The 26,692-nt window shown below is 47.2% G+C and overlaps 2 protein-coding genes across 3 annotated transcripts in view; one reads left to right on the top strand and one right to left on the bottom strand.

The window, feature by feature from the left end:
• Positions 1 to 26,692, top strand: part of LOC142560422 (uncharacterized) — a 101,500-nt gene that overhangs the window by 9,245 nt on the left and 65,563 nt on the right. Inside the window, exon 1 of one of the 2 annotated variants that reach the window (XM_075672525.1) lies at positions 13,969 to 14,367. The exons of the other annotated variant lie outside the window; for it this stretch is intronic. Coding sequence (XP_075528640.1) covers positions 14,124 to 14,367 — 244 coding nt within the window. The 5' untranslated portion in view covers positions 13,969 to 14,123. Of the gene's footprint in view, positions 1 to 13,968; positions 14,368 to 26,692 lie in introns of those variants that run through there. 2 annotated transcript variants of the gene reach the window in all.
• The window catches only part of Synj (synaptojanin), a 117,309-nt gene that overhangs the window by 57,759 nt on the left and 32,858 nt on the right, over positions 1 to 26,692 (bottom strand). The window lies entirely within an intron of this gene.

Raw genomic sequence — 26,692 nt, 5'->3', positions numbered from 1 at the left:
TGTGCTAGACATATGTTATACATACGGCTGTGTACTGTCGCAGAGGCATTTGGGTTCTTGGCAGACACATAAATTAGTCTGTCTGTCTCTGTCTGTCTTATCATCGCTATGACGTCTTCTGGCATTCTCAGAATTGATATTTTGCCACTTATAGTGAGAAGTGTATACAGTGGTATAAAACCTCGCTATAACGAAGTTGAAGAGGGAGACATTTATTCGCTATGTCTATTATTTCGTTACATCCATTACTGGTATATTGAAATATGAATATCCAAAGGTACATTAAGAGTCATCTCACTTCGTTATATCCATTATCTTGTTATATCCCATTTAGCTATAACGAGGTTTGACTGCATCACACCTTGGCGTGCGTATTTCGTTACGCAAAGACTTAAAGGAGCATTAAAGAGAAAAATAACTCGAGCTGTATTAGTACGTAGCTTACCTTAGCTAATTTTTATCGTTAAGTACAGACCACATTGTATTCTAAAAGAGCTAAAGACCGAACTTGTAGCAGGTATCATAAACTTTTACTGGCCACAGCAGTCAAAATACGAGAAAATACTTTGAGGTATGGCACGTCGCGCTGACGTACACGCGCTGGAGTTCTGGCGCGCTATTCGTAAGCAGAGAAGTTCGGCCTTCGTTTTCTTTTAACGCGGTTGGCGTTATTATGCGTACTTCACGCACTTTCCAAGCTGTCTCTCTCGCATAGTCTCTGACCGTTTTCCCGCCAACTTAGGTCACTGGATAGTCCATAGTCTAGTGGATAGAGCATCGCGCTGCTGTGACGAGGGAACCGGGTTCAAAACCAATCGTCGGGCTAACCTTCGGTCTAGCGTATTTGACATTGCGTATGTGCCGCTCACCAGTTAACCCGTCTCAAGCCAACCTGTGTTACTGAAGGCGGGTAGTCCATGTTCTAATGGGTAGCGCATCGGGCTCGTGTGCCGATGGAACAAGGTGCCAAACCAACCGTCGGACCAACTTCGGTCTCCATATAGGCATATGTTAATGGCGCTAGGTATGTGTCGCTGTTCAGTGAAACACTTCCATGCCAACTTGGAGCACAGTTATGTTCCACTTGTTCTGTGCCGCCAAAGTGGGCCACTATATAGGCATGTTCCATATTACATAGGTATCTGCATGCCGTTCCCCAATTAATGTCTTTTACAATGCGATGTAGTTCATTTTTACCGATAAAGAGTTTACACCGAGCAGACGGCGTAAAAGTACATGGCGTAGCAAATCTATAACTTGAAGGCGGTGTCGCCATCCGTATGTTGTCACGGACATAGTGGCGTTTCTTGTTCTTATAGAAACTTATTTTACTAATACGACCCAACACATTATTCTCTGCAGTGTCCCTGTGCAAGCCCCTTTTAGGCATAGGACGCTTGGCAGGTTTGATCACTGGTTCCATGAAAATGCAAGGTATAGGCTTTTTTACCAATAAAGGATTGACTATACTTACTTTCTTACACTTAATTTTTTTCAAGCGAATAACTTTCTTCGACTCTTCCTCCCGGTCACGCGTGGTGGTCAAGTCGACTTTTACGCACGACACTTGCATACAAAGGACCTCTGCATTCGCGCACCTGAACCTAACCTAGCTCTTTGAGATGCACGTGCTGTTGCCCGGGAGCTCTGTGGCGTCGGAAGGTTTATATACTACGGTGAAACGCTCAAGGTCACCGTTCCGTCCCCTTTTCCCTTTCCCCAGCGTAGGGTAGCCAACCGGGCTCAGCCCTGGTTAGCCTCCCTGCCTCTCATTTATCATTTGCCCTCTCTCTCTCTCTCTCTCTCTCTCTCTTAAGGTCCCTGAATGGGACCTTAGCAGTGCTCGGGAAGGACAGCCCCCTGGCGGCAAAGAGAGGAGAATGGCGGTCGCCCTCCCCACCGGCGCTCGCGCCGCTGGAGACTGGACGAATCGGTTATATATATATATATATATATATATATATATATATATATATATATATATATATATATATATATGACCAGCTTACGGCACAAATGCACTGGTTAGCGGCTCTGTTGTCTACGAAATTATGAAATGAAACAAAAAAACGCTACCTAAATGTCCTCACTGTCACCAAACATACGTTTTCGAGCGCGCACCGTTCCTTAAATAAAGTGAATAGCTTTCTGGAAGCGTTCGGCTATATTCGCCTACATTGACATTCATTGTCCATGGTTTCTGCGCAATTCACCCCCTGCCGTTGTTTCTGTCGATTCAGAGCACGCATATAAGGTGCCTGAAGCGTACACTAGTCACCACTCCCGCGGACGACTATAGTCAATTTGGTGCCGCCCTCCGCGGGGGTGGGAGGAGGAAGACTGCCCCTGCTTCAGCAGGGAGGATGCACGCGAACTCTCTAGCTGCATGCGAAGTAGCGGGTGTGCGCCTCCGGTGGGATCGTCACGTACTGGCCTCTGCAGGCCTGAGGGGCCGGTCGTCGAATAAGCACACGCACGAGACCACTTTGTTTTTATTATTATTTTTTCATTTTTAAAGTGGACCTTTCTCTGCCTCTTCCTCCCACTTTGCGAACGCTGGAAGCCGTGTACCCGCGTATGCAACAACTCGGGTCCACGCGGTGCGTACCCAAACAGACAACTTGGGACACTGCAGTGTCCCAAGTTGTCTGTTTGGGGGTATACGTGAAACGGGGCTGGTTTCCCGAGCGTCCTCCATGGCGCAGCTAGCGGAGGACGAGCTAGCGGAAATGCATCAAGGAAAGAAGCCCTGCAAAACCGAGATCAATATTTCGAAAATGGCTGTTATTCCTAATGTGCACGGGGTGTCCCATCGATTGAAGATGGCCGATGGCAGGGCGGGAGTTTCGGTCGTTTTTTCAGCCCCAGGCAAGCTGAGCACCTTATGCACAAACGTCAACCGAGACGACTCCCCCCTCCCCCCCCCCAAAAAAAAAAAAATAAAGGGGAGCGGGGTGTTGCAACAAGAAGCACCAGGCGCCCTTAACCAGCTGCGTCACTGGAGTGGCTTATGACATATCCTTGAGCGGAGGGCGCTCCTACGTATATGACAAATGGGACGCTGTCTCAGTCATCGCCTCGTCATAATCCAAAAGCGTGCTAAACTCTGCACGCGTGAAATTACCGAGGCATTTGCCATCATCCCCCGTGGTCCTTCGTGCATCACTTCACCATCCGTCCTGTTATCGGACAAGGAAGACTCATATCTGCAGATTTAACGCATCTCCGCCCACCTGCAACCTTACGTCATTCTTCTCGTGTTCATTACGCCGTTTGTGTTTCGCTCATGCTTCTCGCCTGTATATTTCGCGCTCGCGCAATAAACTTATGTGTTAGAAGTCAGAGTCTGTGTCGTGGGCGCCTTTCCCGTGTCCCGCTTTTTGCGCTGTTTGCTGAAATATGTATTCGTACCGACAAGCCCGGCTGGCCACACTTGTTTAGTTGGTACATGCTACTTAAAGTGAGTTATAGACGTACAACATCAAAGGAAGAACCGACGGTATACTACACTCTAAGAACAGTTTACACCCTTTGGAGTGCCCCTTCTGCCACACAACAATAATCGTCATCTGCCTTGATGCGTTTCCTTTCTTTAACGCTCTATGGTGTTGGGCTGCTGAGCACGAGGTCGCGGGATCGAATCCCGGCCACGGCGGCCGCATTTCGATGGGGGCGAAATGCGAAAACACCCGTGTGCTTAGATTTAGGCGCACGTTAAAGAACCCCAGGTGGTCAAAATTTCCGGAGTCCTCCACTACGGCGTGCCTCATAATCAGAAAGTGGTTTTGGCACGTAAAACCCCAAATATTATTATTATTATTTCTTTAACGCTGCGAGCCCGGTACTTTCCAGTAACGAACGGCACGCGCGTTATCAGCATGATAGCATTGCCGACAGGAAATGCTATCATGCTGATAACGCGCGTGCCGTTCGTTATTGGAAAGTACCGGGCTCGCAGCGTTAAAGGAAGGAAACGCATCAAAGCAGATGACGATTATCGTTGTGTGGCAGAAGGGGCACTCCAAAGGGTGTAAACTGTTCTTAGAGTGTTACAGGGTGTACAAGCTCTCTAGTAGCGATGGCATATGGCTGAAGCTCTCTATTAAGGGGTCCTGCCCCCAAATTATGCACGTTTTCTTTCCAAATTTGCTTACTAGTCTCCGCTTGTACACTCTTAAGCAAAATTACGCCCTTTTGCCACACAACAATAATCGCCATCTGTCTTGTCTGCATTTCCTTTCTTTAACGCTGCGAGCCCGGTACTTCCCAGTAACGAACGGCATGCGCGTTATCAACATGACATAACATTCCCGACAGGAAAGTAGCGGGCGCTGCGTTTCCAAGAAAGGAAACGCAAGCAAGGCAGATTACGATTATTGTTGTGTGGCAGAGATACACCCCAAAGGGTGGAAACTTTGCCTAAGAGTGTATGTACTCCGGCCGCGCGCGTCCTGTCTTGGAGGTAATCTGCGGTAAGTGTTGTTACGTTTCGCCTACAACGCGCGGTATAGCCGGCGCGGATGCAACGGACGCCGGGGCTTCGTTCAAAGCGGCGGAGATTTTGGCCCGTTCAGCGCCGCCGATACGCCTCCCCGCTAAGCGCGTCCAGGCATGTTTCAATGCCACGTGTCTTCAAGTGTGCCTGTGTGTGTGTGTGTGTGTGTGCATGTTGGTGCCCACGCTTGTCAAAGCGCGGCAGCCGGGGAGAGGAGCTCCCCAACTGTGAAGCGAGGAGGTCTGATCGGCCCGGCGGATGCGTCACTACACTCGTCCCAACGTGTTTCTCAGCCTGTCCGTGCCGCGCATCACGTGCGCCTCTGACGAGGCGTTCCTTCTTCCCCTCGACTCCGAGAGTATAAGAGCAGCTGCTCCCGGACGCCGAGAGAGGCTCCGATTTCTTCTGTCGAGTAACGTGCTCTCCCGTCTCTCCACTTCGGTCGCCCTGACCGCCCGCTCTTTTGCGATGCTAGAATAAACAAGTTGTTCTGTTACCAGTCGACTCATGCTTTGCCGGGACCTTCGGATGCTTCCAGTTGTGCCCCAGGCCGCCAGGCCAACGCTACCCTTGGGGCTTGCGACCCAGGTGCAACAACGGGTGTCAGCGCTGAGATTCCAACAGTGTGAAGCCACGCCAAGCCGAGATTGCTGATGGCTTCGTGTGCATGCTGTGTTGTCGCGCGCCTAGTTCGCGTCGAAACAGGAGGCTGAACGAAGGGCAATTCGCTCGCCGCTGCTGCCGCTTTTCATCACGCCATCGTTATGACAGCAAGCATCCGCAGTCATCGAGTGAGATGTCTCCGTGTTTGCTCGGATGATCTCGTTTTGTTCTCGCAACTTGCCCGGATGTTCTCGTTTGAGTGCCCGGACAACGGCTCTGGCTTTTGGCTCAAGGTCACTTCAAGGTCGCCGACAAAGGCAGCTAAAATAATTTCATACTTAAAAATGGTCGCAGGACGTCCCTTTGAATAGTCTGGTATTCCTTTGTACGCGATGGTGTTGGCGAAATCTTTTCCTTTATACATTATATGACGCTTGTTATTCACAACGCCTTAGGCATGGACACTTGTTCGTGCTGTATTAATGTTCTTGTCGAAAAATGACATTTAAAAAGGTAACGTGTTCACGATTACGCTGATGCCGGAAACTTACACCACGCAGCGGAATAGAATACGCTTGGTTACTGCAATGACAGCTCTATGTTTGTCTGGTTGGGCTTGTGCAGTTACATGTCGTTCTTCGCATGACAGTGATGTGTATATACTTGCGCATAACGCCATATACATTTACCTAGCGCCTACCGGCTCCGTCAGTATAAGTCATTCAGTGGTATATAATTAAAACAAACGTATAGTCGGTTAATTTTTCTTTTCCTGCTTCAGCGCCCACATCGGAATGCCGCCGTAGCTTCTGAGAATCGAACTAGCGACCTCATCAGCTAGCACAACGTCATTTAAGTAGTCGAGGAGGCCGCTGATGTGGGCAAACGGTATCGTTATCATTATTAATCTTACGGCGATTACTTCCGTTGTGATTTATGCGCGCCGCCCACTTTCCGAGGATACGTATCTCGATTAGGACACCAAATCTATACGTGCAGTTGATGCAGTACTCAGTTAAGTGCTTAGCGGTCGAAACGCGATACTAGGCCCCGCATGGCGGTCGTCGCTTTTTTTTTTTTTTTGCGCCACCTGTGGACGCTGCAGGCGACAACTAGGTCAGGCATTATGGTAAACAAATGAAAGCGAGGGCTTTTTCTCTCCCATTGTGTCTGTATTTGGCCACACAGCGATCACCCAGCGCATACCCGGTGGCGCAGAAAGCACCACCCGCATGCATTCACGCCCACGATAGATTCTCCGCTCCGCCCAACAGCTGAGCGGAGCGGAATCGCGAATGCGCATGCGCCGTCCGCTTAGCCGTAAGCTGACTAGCGGAGCAGGGAACGCATTACAAGCGCACGTCTAGATACTTCATGAAGAAATAAGTTACAAATATTCGTTTTATTTTATAAAAGTGATCAATGGGTGTTTTTATTTTGTTTAATTACCCTGAATTTGGCCAGGGGGCAATGCAACTACGAAAGGATCCGCTCCGCTATGGTGGGTAGAAAAGCTACCTTAAACGTGTAACTAAAACGTTAAAATCGCCCATCGCTTCGTTGTGCTTTAGCGGGGCGACTCGCAGCGGAGCGTACCCCGTAAGGACGCTCAACTAAAACACTCTAATGTATATGCGCATACACAGTAACTCTATGTTATGCGTAGGGTGTCATCGACACCGATGTTTCTTCTTTCTCTTCTTTTTTTAAATTTCGCCTTTGACATTACTGCAGCCATGCGGCATCTGCTATCTTCATTGGAATATATTTGATAGACGAGATGCACCGTTGTAAATACGGACAAAAATGCGCCTTATACACACCAGAAAACAATTATATATATATATATATATATATATATATATATATATATATATATATATATATATATATATATATATATAAGCCCCAGGCGGCGCGACTGTATACATTCGTCAGTCACCCTTTGGCCCTGCAGCACGAGTGTGTATAGGCTCCATGCAGTATAATTCGCTCGCGAGGCAGTAAAGCCCGAGCTCAAGCGGCGAGCACAAAAGGAGATTGCCGTCCTTAAAAAAAATAAAGGCCGCATAAAAGCAAGTGCCGCAGGAGGAACCGCTGTTTGCTCTCCGATGTGCGCAGTACATCTCGAGAGGAGAGCTGAGGTGCGAGATGGTCCGCAACAGCTGTTTGCCTCGTCTGTGTGCGCGGAGAAGAGAGGGAGAGAGAGAGCGCCCTCTGGCGAGGAGCCGCCATCGCGTGATGGCTCGACGGTTTTTTTTTATTATTATTATTATTTTTTTTTTTGCTTCTGTTCTGGCCAGAGCTCGCCTCACGTTCCCGACGGATAGTATGCCTAGTTCCGTGCAGTTCCCCTGGCAATAAAGCTCGGAGACTAGGCCGTAATATTGAGCCCGTAACGGCCGGTCAATTTCGGCGATTTCGTCGTATAACATCCCCGATCCGGAGAGCTAGCTTGCGGTGCGATTGTCGTATTGATGCACAACCATAATTTTTTTTTGCTTTTCTGATATTTTCGTCAATTTTATAGCGCACGCAGTCGCTGGCGGGTTTCTCGGAGCCTGGTATTTCCGACGCGTCGACTATTAGGTCTTAGCCTGGAGCAGCGACACCGACTTATACAGTAGAAGCAACGTTTAACTACAAGCAAAACTTTGGCAGCCATTATCTGAATATGTCGGAGCTACAGTTCATAAAAAATTTGTTTTTCTATGGCACACGATCATTCTTGCCGCGACTATATAGAGCAGAACGCCTGTTTACCGCATCCATACAGAAGAAAGGTTGGAAGCTTCAGAGCAATCAACACCTTGAGTAATGCCTAACAACGTTCAGGTAATTTCATAAAACTTTAGTTATTGTCGCCTTCGACTGTGGTATTTTTTTTTTTTTTATATTCGAAGCTTGGCAGGTCTGTGATATCAGTTGTTGTTGTTGTTGTTGTAGGTGACTATAAGTTCATCGTGCAAACTTGCTTGCGCGCACGTGTTGTATATTTCCGAGTTTAGCGTTTCGTTATATCCACCGGAAACTTTTGTTGCGTGACCTTTCCGATTTCGTTCGCCTTCCGAACGTCTGCATCTCAGTCAGATCGCGCTAACACGTATTCCGTTTAACGCGTCTCGAATTCAAACTAATGAGCTACTGCGGACTGTATGCCGGTTTCTCTAAAGGCACTTTTCAAAAATTGTTTGAAATGTAGAAGCATGGGAAGGTATAGGTTATACATCAGAGCCGGCTATCCCGATATCGCAAATCGGTTACCCTGTTGCAACGATAAAAAGGAGGAAAAATGGAAGAAACGGTCACATGTAGCACGATACACACACGAACACAAGCGTACTAAGATACTAAGATAGTCGCATATACGGAAACCAGCATCGAAAGAGCAGTACATAATAATAATATTTGGGGTTTTACGTGCCAAAACCACTTTCTGATTATGAGGCACGCCGTAGTGGAGGACTCCGGAAATTTTGACCACCTGGGGTTCTTTAACGTGCACCTAAATCTAAGCACACGGGTGTTTTCGCATTTCGCCCCCATCGAAATGCGGCCGCCGTGGCCGGGATTCGATCCCGCGATCTCGTGCTCAGCAGCCCAACACCATAGCCACTGAGCAACCACGGCGGGTAGCGCAGTACAGGATGGTCGCTCATTACACAGGAGTGAAAGAGCACGGACAATTAATTATTCTCATATACACGTAAGGACAGCACCACAGCGAGATAACACGTTTAAAAAAGAAAAAAAAATAGAACCTCAATGTGAAGAAGCACAATTATAAGGGCTGTGGACTCTCAAGTTGTATAACGACTGCTTTTATCTGCACTCCTCCCATTCGTTTCTTTTTTTGATAATTCGTGGCAATATATATATACCATAAGAAGCCAACAAACACTGACACCAAGGACAACATAGGGGAAATTACTTGTGCTTAATAAATTAAATAAAGAAACGATAAATTAATGGAAATAAATGTGGATGAAATATACTAATATTACTAATAAAAATCGGGCCCCTCTGCTAACCCCATTTCCTCTCGTTTATATATATATATATATATATATATATATATATATATATATATATATATATATATATATATATATATATATATATATATGCACACACACACACCCACACTATGGCAGCCTTGATGTCAGACAGCATGCGGGGGTTTTTTGGCCACGTGCCTGCTTTCCTAAGTTCACGTGTTACGTGACATCATCGGGCAAAAAAAAAAAAAAGGATGTTCCACATCAGCCCACCATGGCTCTGAATGGCGCTGGCTAACACTGCCAGGGCTAGATCTAGTAAAACATTAAATACCCAATTTAGTGGACGAAATTATAACCGTCGCCGCAGCACAAATGATAGTGCAACGCACGCGTAAATGCGGAGGTTGTGGGTTCGGATCCCGCCGACGACACGTTATCGTTTCGTGCACTTTCATTTCCCTTTATATGCTTTTCAATTTCGTCCGATGCTTTCCTTAGCTTTCATTGTCTGTTGGCTTCACGTGGTCATGATTAACAAAAGATCGAGACTAACAAATAAATATGTATAAATAAAAACTTATACATGTCGTTTATACGCATTCTATTAGATTAGTCTACAGTAGGAAATCGCGAAGGGCACTTACAGCAAGCCTCTGCTTATCAGGGCATGACCGCGGTCCAAGCAATTTGCTTACTGTGTCAAGGATGGTCAAACGGTCAAGCAGGTGAACCCGCGCTGTTGGTCATATTGGGTACATTCTATGATATATGCTCGACTGAGGCGTCCTATAGTTATTGCAGTAACTACAATGTGGGGACGTTCGTCATTTAGTGATGTATGATACAAGAAGTGAGGCATGTATAGGCAACGTCTAAGAGTAAACGATGGAGGAGCGTGTCGAACGTGCGGTCAAACCTTTATTTAATTCGGTGAAAAACAGCAGGAGCAAGTGAGTCAACGCTGTGTATAGGAGCGAAGACTTCGCGCGTTCGTCGAACCACACGTCTCTGCCAAGTTCGTGCCGCAGAGTGCAAACAACATTCTTGCTGTCTGATACGGGAAATGTCCCAGGACGGGTGCCAGGTACACCTAACGTGTGTGCTGCGGTAGCCGACACAAACGCACTGTCAATACGTCTGTGGCGTCTTCTCGCACGGGGACCGTCGACTCGATGTCGGAAACAAACACTGACCTTGAAAATTACGCGTTGGCAAATGGCTAGTAGCATCACACGCGCAGTGCTCTACCATCAGTGTCGTACCCACGAAAACCTATTCGCGTCGACGAGAAGACCATATACGTCGGCCACGCCCGATATCGACCAGTTACCGTGTGGAACGACTCGTCAGCGACGATCTGATGTCATCAGAAGCTGCGATTTATGAGTCTGACCTTTCACAAGTTCACTGACACGTGCGCGTATAGCATAGAACAAGTGCGCTCTGTCGGCTGAGAGTTTCAAGGGACATCAAAGAGAAAAAAAAAATGTTTTAGTGGCATTAGTAAAGTACCCCTTATGCAATACCAAGAAATAAGCCATTCTGGTAAGCCAGAAAAGACTGGGAAACGAAACATGGTTGGCGACACCGTTTTGGAGGTTCCCGCACCACTTCGCCGTTACCCAATTAATTTTGACGGTGTCGTGCCTCTTCAGGCCTAGGTAGCGTTTTTCCTTCTTTTTTTTAATGTAAATATAGGCAACATTTTGTTCTAAGTGGGTCAGTGACTTAGCTCAGCAAGTTTCAAGAACGTTTACGGAGCATTAACTAACATACAGAGGAAAACGTATCTCCTAAATCTGCGGCGTCACACCGCGCGTTCCCACGCCGGTGGTTTCGGCGCAAATTTTTCAAAAAAAAAAAAGAAAAGAAGAATGGATGTTCGATCTTCGTTTTCTCTGCAAGTAATTGACCTCTTACCGTCAAATTAGTGACGATAGAGTTTTCAAATAATTATCTGTCAGTTTTGACTGATTTAGTGTTTCTTTTTAGTGCCCGTTAAAAGCAACAGCAGTGCAGTCTTACAATTTAGAGCGCGAAACCAGCCGGTGTCGAGGCTCACCATGTAATACTAACTAATCTGGCTCGCGACGTTAACGCTTCATCGCGCCTGTACAAGGTACTTTGACGCGTGCCCAGGCGTGTTTTGTAGGATGGATTGGGCGTATCGATCGAGGCTGCCTTCGTACTTTACTCCCCCCTCCTCCCCCCTCCCCCGCCCTTTGTTCACGTAGTAAAAAGAAAAAATGCACTGAAACTTCAATGACCTCAAATTGAGCTACAAACGCGACCGCCAACTTTCACATTCGCTTCATACGCGTAGGTATATGTATCAACCTTTATGTCCATAACCTCAGTAATTGCAGTAAACGTGCTTGTGTCAGCATTTAAATGTTACTAGCCTGGCTTCAAAGAACGGTAGCTGCCGTACCAGCTCTGATGTTTTGGTTACGTTTAGGGGCGCGTCAGAATAGCGAAATTCTCCAATCGAATCGATTACGAATATTCGAGAGAGAGAGAGAGAGAGAGAAGAACGACCTCCGAATGTCAAATCGAATACCGAACCGTTTCGAATTTTCTAAACAAAAGTGATACGTAAAGGTTCCGTGGAATCTGGCAACAAAATGCTCATTTACGTTGTTTTACACGCCTATAAAACGCCGTTATCAAGTGGATTTGAGCTAAACTGAGAAGCTTGCAAACGAGTCGCGAGAAGACCGGTGGTCGTATCAGATGCACCATGACAATGACATGCACCATGACAATGACATGCACCATGACAATGACGTGCACCATGACAGTGACAGTAAAGAGCTAGGCGCAATACTATATACCGCGTGTACCGCGAATCGTTTGAAAGGAACCCAAACATGGTGAAGCTGGGAAATGATAAAATTGTCTGTGCCTAAGTGGACACATGAAATACATAGGTTGCCTAAGACAAGACACGCTTATTAAACGAGTCTACTCTATCGTGCAGAAGTGATCTCCTCCGCGACTTTACCCTGAAATTGATGCGTCTGCGCAACAGCCGCGTTTCTCCTGCGGCATAATGATTCGGGAGAGTCTCCACTTGCATCAGAACCGTATGTCATTGCTCGATTAGAAGCGAAACGCAATACAGCTATTTCCCTAACATAAAGCACAGGCTATAAAAGATACTCAAACGTATCAATAGTTAAATCTTGCGACAAGAAAAGAGTGCGAATTACACGCAGTTATGCAGATATTATAAAAATGTAATCAAACAGATTGCTATTTCAAGAAATGTCGCTGTAGTCAACGCTTCGACAAGTGGACGTCTCTTCGACCCGATCGTGACAAATCGAAGACTACGCCCCTCGCCGAAACGTTGGGCTCAGCAACCGTTCCTTGGTCTTCCCTTGGGCATCGGCGCATCCTACCACGACCAAACGAACAACATGCGCATTTGAGTACATCACAGAGGGAATGCCGCATAGTTGTGAACCATTGAGAATGCTTCCGCAAGTTCTCGCACGCGAGCTCACGCGAAACGATATGCCTCTCGACACGAGCGACGAGTCTGACGACCGTGCCACTGCTACGACGGCGACTTTTCGGGGTCGCGCCCGGCGCAACCTCCCGTCGCGTTCCGCCAGGTGGCAGGAAAGTGGCCCCCTCTCCCCCATGAGGAACTCGTTTCGGGAAAGCGCCTCCCCTTTCCCGTGCCGTTGACCCTTTCTTCACTCCTCACTTTCTCAACTTTTTTCCTTTCGCTCCACGCGGAGTATGGTCTGCGTTACGGTCACGTGACAGTTAAGAAACTCGTTCTCGCGTGTTTGTCGCGAGCTGGACGGTGGGGGGGGGCCAGCTTTGTCGCCCCGTGGCCAGCTGAGAAAAAGAAAAATCGACCACCAGACAGAGTTCGACCGAGATCGTTTGTTGGAGTGCGTGCAATTAGGTGACGTCTGTCGTTCTACTTCCGGAATCAGCAATACAGAGCCACGGGTAATTACATTTCCATCTCAAGGAGGAGGGGGGCGAGCATTGATTCATCCGACGCAGCGACGCGCAGTCTGAGGTGAGCGGACATTTTCTTCACAGCAACGGCTCCCGCCGCATCGCATTTCACCGCTTCGCTAGCTTCGCCGGTACTCCGTCACACTAAGCTTTTTTTTTTTAATTATTATTATATATATTTTTTACATTTCTGTTTTCTGTAGGGGGCGTCTGCTGCGAGAAACGTGCGAAACAACGGAAAAAGAAAACGACCTCGCGCATCTCAAATTCGTGCCCAAAGAAGGACGCGATGGAGAGGAAAGCGGAGGCGTTGAGTAATATATCCACCCGGCTTCTCGATGACGAATAGCACTGTTATACGCCGAAGCGCTTAGAATTTTACAGACGGAGGAAGGCGTCAGTCGTTTGGCGATGTTCCCGGGCTCGGACTCTGTTGCGCGACCGAGGAAGCGACGTTTCGGACACACCCGTGGCCGTGGCACACTTTGAAAGCTCTCCAGGTGTTTCAAGGGTCAAGCATCTTCGAGCGCGCTATCGGCGTGTTGCATTTTTTTGTTGTTGTTCTTGTTGAATAACCGCAAGGTCGCGGGTGTTGCTACCTCTCTACGCGATTGTGAATACCTGAGTGCGCGCGCGTGTTTGCGCGTGTTCCCGCACACAAACCCTTCTCCGTTCGGCCAGCGCTTATCGACGTCCCAGCTGGATAAAAAGAAGTGCGAAGGACTGCGACCGGCTGACAACAGAAAGCTCGAGCGCGGTCAAAGCGCGCTCGCGATAACGCAAGTTGCTCCTCCTCCATCTCCACCCAGCGTTTCGTACATCGTTGTCGCCACTGCAGATGTTTGTCGCTGGCATTACCGGTGCAGCCGCGTCAGCTGTGCGGAGATTGGACGGCCGGTGGTGATCGCGGGTGTAGGTACACCGGAGCCACAAAGCGTGTGTATATATATAGAGCGAAAGTCGTCACAGCAATCAAATTGCCCCGAGGCGGACTCGCGGACCGGAGGACTTCTGCGTGCCGTCGACGCGTCCGCGGTGTCCCGATGTCGCGACAAGTCGACGAGAGACCTTCCTGCGTGCGCGTGGCCTCAGACCCTGCTTCGGAACGCGTTGGAGTTCCGGAATGCTCATCGAAGCCAGTGTTGCCGTCGCTCCCGCTTCACCGGCGGTGCGCGCGTTGGGCCGGAAGCTGTGTTTGGAGCGCGCTCGTCTTCTGTTTCCTGTGGCCGTGCTTCCTGCTCCGTCTGCTGTGGCGCGCCTGGCTGCGTCTGCTCAAGGGCTTCCTGCGTGAGTCCCGCCTCTTACAAAAAAAAAAAAAAAGTTCCGACTAAATCTCGGCAGAGTCTCCAAGGAGTGGCTAGAGAAGTCTATATAGAGACTCGACAGGAGTCCCGTAGTGCTCTGCAATTATTTTTTTGTGACTGCGTACACTGGAAACACCCGCTCGCGAAAGCGCTACAGGAGTACGCCGATTAGATTTGCCTGTCACATGACCGGAAGATGGCTGTGGAACGCGCCCCTCCACTTTCCTGTGGCCGTATATTGTCGTACTGGCGCATTCTGAAAAGGGTGTGACAGTGACCTGAAGTTATAAGAGAAAAAAATTATCGAGTGAATATGATTTGTTGATAGCATGTGGTGATGGGGACAGAAGCAATTCGGCAGGTTCTGGTAAAACGTCACCGTATGTGAATGCAGTTTTGGCTGTCCGGAATGCTTTGCGTTTTACAAGAACCGTATTGGGAAGCGTATAATGAATCTGCGGTTGAAACTAACGAGAAACGACTGGAGGAGCAATGGAGCAAAGGAATAAAACGTGCAATAAAGTAAACTTTCTTTTTGCTTTGAGTAACCTAGCTTAGTGTGTATCCTCTAATAATGCAATAACAACAAAAGTGGTGACACCCATCCCCACACCGTTTCAAAGTGGCTGCACATATAATAATAATAATAATAATAATAATAATAATAATAATGATAATAATAATAATAATAATAATAATAATAATAATAATAATAATAATAATAATAATAATAATAATAATAATAATAATAATAATAATAATAAATAAAGTGTTTATTATAGCGTGCAAGAATAGCTACGGAGCCTTCGTACTGGTGCACCTAAAAAGTAATACGCGATACAAAATGTACAGAGATGAATATCGCAGGCAAAACAATGTGAGATAGAGAAACAAATATGGAGACAGGAAACGAGGAGGCGGGCGTAAAAGGGAGTTAATCATGCAACATGATTATATACATACAAAACGCAAGAATTGAACTGTATCAAATTAATAGTCAATCAGTCATTTATTTACCGTGCCCATTAACAACCACGAGTTCTGAGTGCTGGAGCACGTATACATTTAAAAAAAGGAAGAAAGAAAGAAAGAAGCATCGGAATATAATTTTAAAAAATCTACAATTAATAAAAAGAGAAATCTTGAAAAGAAGAGTGTGCATACAGCAAGGCGCAGGGTGAATTAATACAAAAGAAAAAGGAGGAGAAGGGCAGTTGAACAATACGTGAAACTAACAACGCGAAGATCGGAAACGAACAATGAGAGCGGGTTATGAAAAATATCAAGACCATGAAAATAAGCGTTATAAAGACTCTGTATTCTGTGGGCGGTTGGTTGTCGGTGATGACAGGCAGGAATATGGAAAGCTCTATGTTCTCTGGTGATCTTGCGCGGAATACGAAACATGATACGGCTGAGGAGTTCTGGGCAGGTGAGGATAACGAAAAAGTGGCCTGAGAAGAGCGCGATTACGTCGGCAGCGAAATAAGGGCAGCGAAAATAATCCAACATTGCTAGAAGAAGGTCCAGTATACCCGTGTTAGTAAAGCAGTGATGACACATGCTTAGAAACATTTTCTGGCGTCGATATATAATGTCACTGTTAAATCTAGAAATGCCATTGTAGACGACCGACTCATACTCGAGTTGAGGAAAACAGATTGTTGTGTACAACTTGCGGAATGACGTAACAGAATTGAATTCTCTCGATAGTCTGTAAACAGAGCTAAGACAGCGCATACACCACATTGCAACGCGTAATGTGAGCCTAAAAGTTTAAGGCTGTATAAAAATACACCGAGATCATTGATCTCACAGGCCTTATTTATTTATTTATTTATTTATTTATTTATTTATTTATTTACGGGATACTGCCGGCCTTAGTCTTAGGCCTTGGGCAGCAGTGGACAGCGCGATATACAGATGAACAAAACAAAAATTAACAGCAAGAATCATTACAAGAATTCAATACATTGCAATAGACATATTCCCTGATACGCACAAGCCGTACAGAGCATTCCAACGAAAAAAGCATCACAAAATTTCAATATATTTTAAAATACGGATATTCGCTGAATCGCAAAAGCTGTACAGAGCATATTGATAACAACGCGATATTGATAACAAGGACTCGCATTCATAGTGGTATGCTGAAAGACATCGCGCACGCTCGGTAGGCTGAGCAGCAAGAAATTTACAAATAGTAATGACAAGCAAGCGAAAATAGCACTTCCGTATATTGTAAATCAAAAAGGAAAAAGAAAAATTACATTCATACATACATATACATATAACATCAAGTCTAAATGCTATTCAGCTATTTGCAGAATGACTGGACGGTCGGGCATTCCACTGTACTCGCAGAGAGCGCGTTCCACTCACCTATCGTCCGAGGAAAAAATGTGTTTTTAAATACGTTTGTTCTGCAAGAAAATTCCTTTATTTTCTTCTGATGATTGGATCGTGTTGCACGCCTAGTGACTAAAGTAATGTACATATCCTTATCTATCCCCAGCATATCATGGTAAAGTAAATACATGTATTTCAGACGGTCCCTATATCGCCTCAATTTTAATGTTTCCAGGTTAATTTCGTTGATAAGAACTGTCGAAGATACGTGCCAGCTATAACAGTTAAACACGAATCTAACAGATTTTCTTTGAATATTTTCCAATTGGAGTAATGTTTTTCAGGGTGTACGGGTCCCACACTACCGAGGCGTACTCAATAATTGGCCCAATATACGTTTTGTACGCTAAAAGACGGATTTCTTGTGTGGACTGTCGAAGCGACCTTCTCAAGTAACCAAGCTGGCGCATTGCCTTTTTTGAAATATGAGATATGTGATCGTTCCATCTCAGGTCGGATGAAATTACGAGGCCTAAGTATTTGTAGCTACTAACACTGGTACAGAATCTACAGAATAAAAAAAAAATGCTCGCTGTTTTGCATGTGAAAGTCATAACTATTGGTACTAGCAGCATTTAAGGTGTGTATATATCTTTGCACCTTTTACAAAAAAAAAAAAAAACACGTCAGACTGCAGGATGCGACAGTCATGAACAGTATGAATTTCCTTTAAAAATAATAATAATGTTGTGTGTTACTCTTCTTTAGTGGCGACACAGCAGTTTAGGTTTAGCGATGCGGCAGTGCGCTGTGGGAATGATGCGCCCAGCTAGGCAACAATCGTCCTGGTAGGCAATAGCGCGGTGTCACTGACATGGGAAATGTAAACCTGTCCAGCTGCTATCGAGCATGGTATGTCGAGGGTTCGCTTCCCAGCCTCGGCGCGGCCGCGTCCAATATAGGGCCGGAACAGGATAACGCCTCTGCATACCGATGATATCAGTGCACGATAATCACCGACGGAAGAAATTAATCTGGAGCGCTCCGCTGTGAGGGCCTTCGGACGTATAGGACTCTCCAAAATTCAATATCGAGAGAACCAATATGGAGGCGCGTGCGGTTGAATAGAAGCGCGGGGTGAGGGGCAGAAGGGTTTTTATTGAAATAAAAGAAAAAAATATACCAGAATGATAAACGTATGGTCCGGGGAAAGAGAAGAATGTTGTATTGGGTGCAGGCGTTCACTGTAGCAGCGCATGCTTGAATGGACGCCCCTATTGCATTTGGTCAGTATTTATTGAAAGAAAAGAAAGATATGAATAAATACAGAATTTTAGTGCGTCCGGTATTAGAGACTTTGCCTGCCTGTCCGCTATTCCGGCAAACGGGGGCGGTTTGGGCGAAATGCTGGACGCGCGGGAGCGACCGGAGCGGTGCAGCCGCCTGGTGACGTAGAGTTCAACCAGACAAACGCAGAGCTAAAACCGCAGTAACCCACAATATCCTACTTCGCTGCTGGTGCAAATTTTCGGCAGCGGCGTAATTGTGAACACGATTACACCGCTGTCGAAAATTTACACAAGCAGCTGTGGTAGTAATTGCAGCAATTAGCTTTGTGTTTGTGTGGTTAAGCCTTGCGCCACCAGCTGGCGCCACCAATCTGGCCGCTCACGTCTACGCCCCCGCCCAACCGGCAAACCGCCCGCGCTTGCCGGATGCTTGCCGCGCTTGGGCGGCTTGCCGGATGAGCGAGGGCGTAAACGTAGGTGGCCAGACTGGTGGCGCCAGCTGGTGGTGCAAAGCTCAACCCCATAAACACAGAGCCAATTACTATTTTCTTCTTAGCTGCGGGTGTAAATTTTCTACAGCGGCGTAATCGTGTTCACATTACGCCACTGCCGAAAATTTGCACCAGCAGCGAAGCAGAATATAGTAGGTTACTGCAATTTTAGCTCTGTGTTTCTCTGTTTGAGCTCTACGCCACCAGGCGGCTGCAGCGCTCCGGCCGCTCACGTTTACGTCCCCGACCGTATACGGCAATCCGCCCAAACCATCCCCGTTTGCCGGAATAGCAGACACGCTCTGCTAGGGCTTTGTTCTTGAAGATGACGCTTACCAACATGCTCAGGTTTTAGTTCTAACGTGGTTGTTGCAGCTATATATTTCTACGTGTGTCACAAGATGCCGCCACCAGAGCTGCATTGCACGTCTGCGTCTCCGGTGTTCCATTAAACAGAGTTTTAGGTTGTCCGGTATTCAACCCAAGCGAACTGGGCGTTTTACCGGATGAGCGTACGCGCAAACGTGAACGTCCTGCACGGTGCAGCCACCTGGTGGCGCAGAGCTCAACCAGACAATTAGAAATAATAGTGCAGCACTCAGGTGTATTTTACTTCGATGCTGGTGTGAATTTTCGGCAGCGGCGTAATAGCCTTGCTGCCGAAAATTTACCCCAGCAGCAAAGCGCTTGATTACTGCAATATTAGTTGTATTTGGCTGGTTGAGCTCCGCGCCACAAAGTAGGTGGCTGCACCGTGCAGGACGTTCACGTTTGCGCGTGCGCTCATAAGGTAAAAAGCCCAGACCGTTTGCATTTACCCGGATACCGGACATGCTAAAGCGCTCTACTAGAGTTTTAGAGTATCCGATATTCTTAGTAGATTATTATCGCGCGAAACAGACAACCATAAAAAGAAAACGCGCATAGACGGGACAGCGCCAGTCCCGTCTTTATGCGTGTTTCTTTTGCGTTCGTCTGTTTGGCGCGAGAATCTAGGCCGCTTATTGTTACTGTCATGCACCAACTAGCCCAAGCGACGTGTTCTTCCGGTGTTCCAGTATTGCGTAAACTCTACGGAAAGGCTGGAAGTGATTTAAACCGTCCGGTTTACGTTTCACCGTATTGATGGCCCTGTCTTGCTGTCGCCAGAATTGGCTCGCGCTTATCTGCTGTACAGTGGAGACAGCGCTGAGAAAAATGTCGCTCAGCGCTTTCGTGTATATGCCGAGTCACAACGGGGACACTGCGTGGTCTTTTTGTAGCGACGCGACCTCGTCGCCTTTTAATGCCATAGCGTTAAGGGCCCGGTGTCGCAGAAAATCCGGTGTCGGCGGAGTTGTGCGTGAGTGAAAATTGTTGTATATATTTAGGTATGGTGCCACGCCTTGCCATATGACTTGCGGTATATGCGTATTATATAGCCACACCACTCTATCACTAATGTTGCTCATATATCTTGTCTTACACTCTTTGAAACAGTTACTCATTAAAAATTAAAATAAATTGCTGTTAACGTGCCAGAACCACCATCTGATTAGGAGGTACGCCGCAGCGGAGAGACTCTGGAAATTTGGACCACCTGCGGGTTCTTAACGTGCAGCTAAATCTAAGTATACGAGTGTTTTCGCATTTCGGCCCCGTTGAAATGCGGCCGCCTTGGCCGGGATTCGATCGCGCGCCCTCGTGCTTAGCAGCCCAACAACGCAGCCGCCAAGCAACCACGGCGGGTTTGACTAAGTTTTTCCTCGATATTTTGAGAATGACAGCCCACAAACGAATGCCATGAAACAAAACACCGATAGCGCAGGCCCTTTATGTTAAATCTTCTCAGACTTAAATATTGAAAGCGCGGAACAATAACAGAAAGCTGAAAATGATGTTTTTTATTTTATTTTTTTGGCGCGGCTGTGCACGACCTCCGGGATCGGCCCACGCAAGAGGCCGCGTTTCTACTGCAAAGCTCACCTTCGTGTGTGTGTGTGTGTGTATATATATATATATATATATATATATATATATATATATATATATATATATATATATATATCGTTTGCCAACTTCGTTTCCTTATAAACTTTACGGTTACATAAGCTGCAGTCGCCGGGAAGCGTGAGAAGCAGTCGGGGATCTTAGAATGCTATCGCGCTTTCCCCTCTTTAAGGCGAAGCTTAAAGCGTCCTCCAACAGGTTCCGCCAAGCTGATGTGTTCGGCGAAGCGGACGCGTATGCATGGCGACCGCAGTGTTTGCGTGCTGTCGGTGCGCTGCGCGACCTTGCGCGCGGGGTAATGGAGTTCGCGCGATAAGAAGATAGCGGTTTGCGCGTGTTATCGCGCGTGCCGTGCTTCGCACTTGGGGTGTCATCACCGGCGCGCTTATCACCCGTGGCGTTCTCATTTGCTTTCGCTTGCCGGCATGAATGAGAGAGAACAAAGGGAGCATGCATGCCGCAGCGATGACGCGTCACGCCTGATGGGACGCTCTACAATTGCTGACGAAGGACCGAAGTTCGTGATGTTGCTATGTTGCTCGTGCTTAGATTGTAAACGAAAGAAGGGAAGAGAAAAATAGCAAACTTGTGGGAGTTGGTGTGTTTGCATAAGTATTTTCGTCGATACACGTGTACAGGTATACCGCCAAATACCGCCACACAGGTATACCGCCATGCAGGTATACCGCCATACAGGTATACCGCCAAATGAAGCAAACAGGCAGTGAAGCCGTATAGAAGGAACATGCTACGTTAACTGCCATCTTTATTATTTTGAAACGTATAAATCGTAAGGTAAATGGAAAAATTAAACTGCATGAGGAGACAACTTGCGCACGTGGGAGCCGAACCCGCATCATTCGCATTACGCGTGCGTTACCTGCTTTACCATTTAATCTATACTGCGGAGCCTATCGCCCCGTCCATTTTCTCGGGCACTGGCGTATTTCACTGGTGTATTGGTAAATTTCATTTCACGTTTCCATCTACTTGTTTCCATTTTCCTGGTTATATCTGCATTTCAATTAAGCATAAGAGTTCATTTCCCCTATATTTCAAGCTACATGTGGCTTCGTTGTCTGTCTGCTTCATATGTAAATGGTTGTAACTAAACAAAAAGCTTGAGCGCCCGTCGTCTTGCTTATTCTCGCTCGTTACAGATATACCGTTACAGATATACTTTGTGCGTTCCCGTCGATACGTATGTAAGGTAGTGCATGTGCCTGTCATCCAGCTAAACAATGCAAGGGTTCTGCTTCGGCTAACACTACGGACAAGCTGCAGAGCGTGGCGCAATGCAAACGCGGCAGCACTGCCGTCACATTCCGTGCGGGCAAAGCAAGAAAGAAACAGAAAGGAAAAAATTAATCGACAAATGAACTCCACTAGGCGTGAACTCTCCCTTAAGGCAAGCTTCAGAGACGTGGCCAACATTTTAAAAAGTTACCTGGCAAAGCAGCAAAACAGCGGAAAAGAAGCACCCGTATGTCAACGCGTTCGTCTCATATCCAGGCGGGGAACAGCCCTAAGAACAATGGACGGAGGTAGAGGCATATATAGAGAGTGACATGTTTTACACTTAGCTTTATTTTTTTTATTTTTTTCTTGCTTCCTTAGCTCCTGCATTGTGCCCGTTTGTTGACAAACACAGACGGCGGCGCTTAAGCGTCAGCACGCCCTCTATCTCTATATCTCTCTTAGGGAGCCTCCATGTACGGCGGCACACGGAGACTGCCTAATCTCTCTTTGATGTGCGGGACCTCTGTAGGTTGCGAGTTGTGTCGTGCGCCTGAAGCTGTGTACCTGCCTTTTTAAGATCCTCACAAATATTCTGGCAGAGATTCTGTTGTGTATTGCTGACTTTCTGTTGCCTTCAATACAATGTCTGCTTGCGTTTAATTGAACATGTCGCGCGTTATTTTTTCGAGATTGCGTTCACCCTCTCTACCTGCTCAATCGATGTACGCGCGTTGCCCATCTTCTCTTGCCCGTCTCGACAGCCAGCCGTTGTCGCAGAAATTTTCATTCTTGCAGTAACATACAGCAGGTTGGGCGAGGTCATTTCAGTTCGTAATGAATGTTAAACGCGCTAAAAAGGGACCCCTCCCCCCCCCCAAAAAAAAAAACAAAGAAGGAAAAAAGGACGATGCGTTCGATCGTCATCTCTTCTTTCTTGTCCATGGTCCCTCTTTTTTGCGCTTCCAGCATTCGTTAAGAATTATAATTCTTGCGTTTAGCGGTATAGCACGCAACTTCAGTCTACGGGCCCATCCAATCCTTTCTTCGTTCTCTGCACAACACGGGCTCAAATTCGAAAAGTTTGACTTGACCCAGTGATCACGTGCTTGTACACTGTAAGCGCGCTTCATCCCTCTGTTCGTCACTTCATCTATCGTCATCATCCTATAGCCGCCGTCGCGGCTCTGTCGCTGTGACGTTCTATACTGCCGAGCTGGAGGTCGCAGGTTCGACACCTGCCGCGTTCCGATGGGTGCAGTGTGCTCGTGCACTTCGATAAAGGGGCACGTTAAAGAACCCCAGGTGCTCAAAATTAATCCGTAGTCACCCATGTACGGCGCGCGTCATAATCAGAACGTGGTCAAATCGGCACGTAAAACCTCGCAATTAAATTTATCGAACCTGATTTTAATAATCCCAGACCGGCGTTGTGTACCGTTGGAGATCTGTGCCAGCTATAGGCATTGTGTCGTTTCGATAATTGAGGAGTTCCCCCGCTCCAGCTAGATTCTTATCTGATATAACAGTAATTGCAACTGTGCGCAATTATTTAGGTATCCGTCGATGTCGAAGCCGTTGATAAGTTACGTATAATTAACAACGCAAGCACATACCAATCAGGACGAGCAAAGGCGGACACGGTTCATAACTTTGACCTTTGCAGGCAGATCGAGTAGATACGTCATGGCAACGAGGACGGCAATGAGCCGCGGTGTCTCTCGCAAACCGCCGCAGAGATCGGGCAGCGCTGTCCTATCTCGGAGGCCCCCGTGAGAGGTCGCGGGTTCGCTTGCCGGCCGCGGCGGAGCCACATTCACGTGAAAATTGTGTTTCTATACTGTTTACGTCATCTCTGTCGCGAAGACGTGGCCTATATATGATAAAACAGAAATAGAAAAGAAGGGGAACAAAAAGAAATGAGAACGTACAAATCTTAATTCACGTCGTAGTATGACTCTCCATATCCAAAGGCTGTCTGCGGTGAGCCCATAGTGTGTAGATTTTTCAGATATTTCCATAGCTAGAACGTGAACATAGCACGCCTGCATAACTCTCTAATTTAATACAATCATCTTCACCGCCTTTAGCTCTTTTTTATTTTTATTTCATGTACGGTTCCGATACCCTTCGCGAAGTATGAAGTAGAACTTCTCTGGCGGACCACCCCGTCTTTCATCAAAGACCTCTCTCGCTGTTTGCGACTAGCGGTTAGAAATTTAGCAATTCAGTATTAAAGAAACAAATAAAAAAATTGCGTGTTAAAGTACATAAGCGTACGTTCATTGCAAATACAGTTCATCCGCTCAGTTAATAATTTTCTTCCGATCTGTTGATTTTATTAGCCCAACATTTCCTATGCTTCTATTATCATTTTCTCCCCTGGCTTCAGTATCTTAACCTGACTAGCTTGCATGCGTAAGCATGACTGTGTTCCAATACAGGCTCTGTTTTTAGTTCTCAATGCGCTATCGATCACACGTGGCCTCACATCAGTTTTCACGTACAGACTCTCCGACAGCGCGCAAGCCGAGCTCGACCGAATTGAGCAACAGTGGCTAAATAAAGTACGAGAGCTTTCTTGCGAAATCCAGTGCATGCCGTGTGCACGGATCGTTTCAGTCTCTCGGAGGCATCGAAAGTTTGTATTCGAAACATCGACCGATCCTTGTCTCGACGTGTACTCTTACGCACATCCGACTGTTGTTACAAGGAGCCAATCTGTATGCACGCCATCGTCCGCGTTCGACGTGAACGCACGTTATTTGCGTAATACAACAGGTTATTTCCAGCCGAAAGGAAAGAAGGTTTAAAGGGATATTACGTTGGCCTCTGTGCGAATGGGACCTGCAGCTGTGTCGTTGTGTCACTCGCACGGTTATTTCCTTTTCTGCATTTGCTTTTTTTTTTTTTTTTTTTTGCAGATTGGCATGCCCATAAGCTAACGCTTCGGTTATTGGGGCGTTGAAGCTCTCGTACTCGTGAGTTGCTTCCGACAGAGGTTCACGTGGCTTCAAGGTAGAGAATGCCGATGGTATAGCGCGAACGAAGCATATGTTTCTCATGTTTACAAATATTTCATCAATATTTTATTTTATTTTATTTACGAAAATATAAGTTTCTAGTGTTTCTCAACATGAATTTCTCCACACACACACACACACACACACACACACACACACACACACACACACACACACACACACACACACACACACACACACACACACACACACACACACACACACACACACACACACACACACACACACACACACACACACACACACGGTCCCCCGTCTTCTAGTAAGCACACACACACGCAAGGGAGAGCGGTGCGCGGATCAGAAGAGAGCAGACGGGCATAACCGATATTCTAGTTGACATTACGAGAAAAGAAAATGGAGCTGGGCATGCCATGTGACACGTCAAGTAGATAACCGGTCGGACATTAAAATTACAGAACGGGTGCCAAGGGAAGGGAAGTACAGTCGACGACAGCAGAAAATTAGGTGGGTGATGGAATTACGAAATTAACAGGCTCAAGTTGGAATGAGCTAGCGCAAGACAGGGATAATTCGAAATCGCTCGGATAGGCCTTCGTCCTGCCCAGTGGACGTAATGATAGGCTGATGAAGATGAGGCTGACGTATACACCGTACGAAACAGTGTTATAGTGTTCACGAGCACTTCGTTGAGTTGAATCTTCCCACAGTTATGCAATATCACGTGAAAAGCACGGCGTCTTAATCGATATTTGAGTTCGCGAATACAAGCGACATGTCAATGACTGACAAAACAGTGGCTGGAGAATGCAAAAGTCGACCAGCTACTTGCTTCAACTCAATTTTATTATTTCCTACTCACTTCCGAACATTTGTGCGCCTATTTTTACTTCGATCGGAATGACGAGTGTATATATGCGCGCAGCGCTGTCACTGTCACGCTGGAATTCTGATGGATTTCAATATAGCGCGGCGGCCGGTCCCGAACTTTCGTGACGTCATCAACCTTTGGAGCTGGGGTCACAAGCGCCACGTCTTTCTTCTTTCTCTCTCTCACTTCTTTATTCGCCCAACGGGAGCCAGGTGCCCATATGGCAATATCGCCAACTTCCCTCTCCCTTTCTCTGTCTCTGCACGACCCTCTGCTCCCTAGCCTTTCGTCAGCGTTTCCCCAATACCCCACAACCGTTTTAACAGGCAACGAGGACACTCGCACTGGGTGTCAGTTTAGTTCTGTGCAGTTGCGGTAACGCCGAAGTGCGCCAGCTGGCTCGTCGGTTCACTGCGCTGCAGAACGTAGTCCCGCCCCTTGGCCCTTTCAGTTCTCGTCTCATGTTCGTGCGTATTAATCGACCCCATCACGCGTTAAGGAAATAAATAAATGCAAGAGCTACATTACAAAACATCTCGGGTTCCGCCTGAATTATTGGTTCAGAACAAGCCTCCAAGCGGTACTCGCGGAGTGACACAGCGGCGGTACATGATCGCGAGCCAGATTGAAGTACATGGCTGGCTAACGACGGTGTCTTTTGCCCCAACAGTGCACTCAGTGCACGCGACTTCCGCGCCGGTGGTGGGGAAGTAGGGAATCAACCTTGCGCGTTCGATCGATCCCGGGCTTGGTCACGTGATCGCAGCGCGTCACCCCAACGCGCGTGCGCTTTCGGCTCCATCGTGGGCCAGCCGTCGCGGTGCCCCCCTTCTCCATGCTCGTATGTGTATACATACACCGTGCAGTATTAGTCCCGACAACAGAGCGCCGAACTAGTAACGTCGGCGCCGCGCGTACGGGGGGGTTCTCGGTGGGAGGTGGCTCCTCTCGCCGTCGGTCTTGTCTGCCATGCCGGCGACGACCTCCACGAAGCAGGAAAGACACCCAGTCCGGACCGAACGGGATTCGCGGACACGCCTTGCTCACAAGAAGAGCCGTCGGTTTCCTGGCAGCGGGT

The sequence above is a fragment of the Dermacentor variabilis genome, chromosome 10 (genome assembly GCF_050947875.1).
Source record: "Dermacentor variabilis isolate Ectoservices chromosome 10, ASM5094787v1, whole genome shotgun sequence".
Lineage (NCBI taxonomy): Eukaryota > Metazoa > Arthropoda > Arachnida > Ixodida > Ixodidae > Dermacentor > Dermacentor variabilis.
The sequence above is the reverse complement of the archived record's forward strand: the minus strand, read 5'-3'. Positions and strand labels throughout refer to the sequence as shown.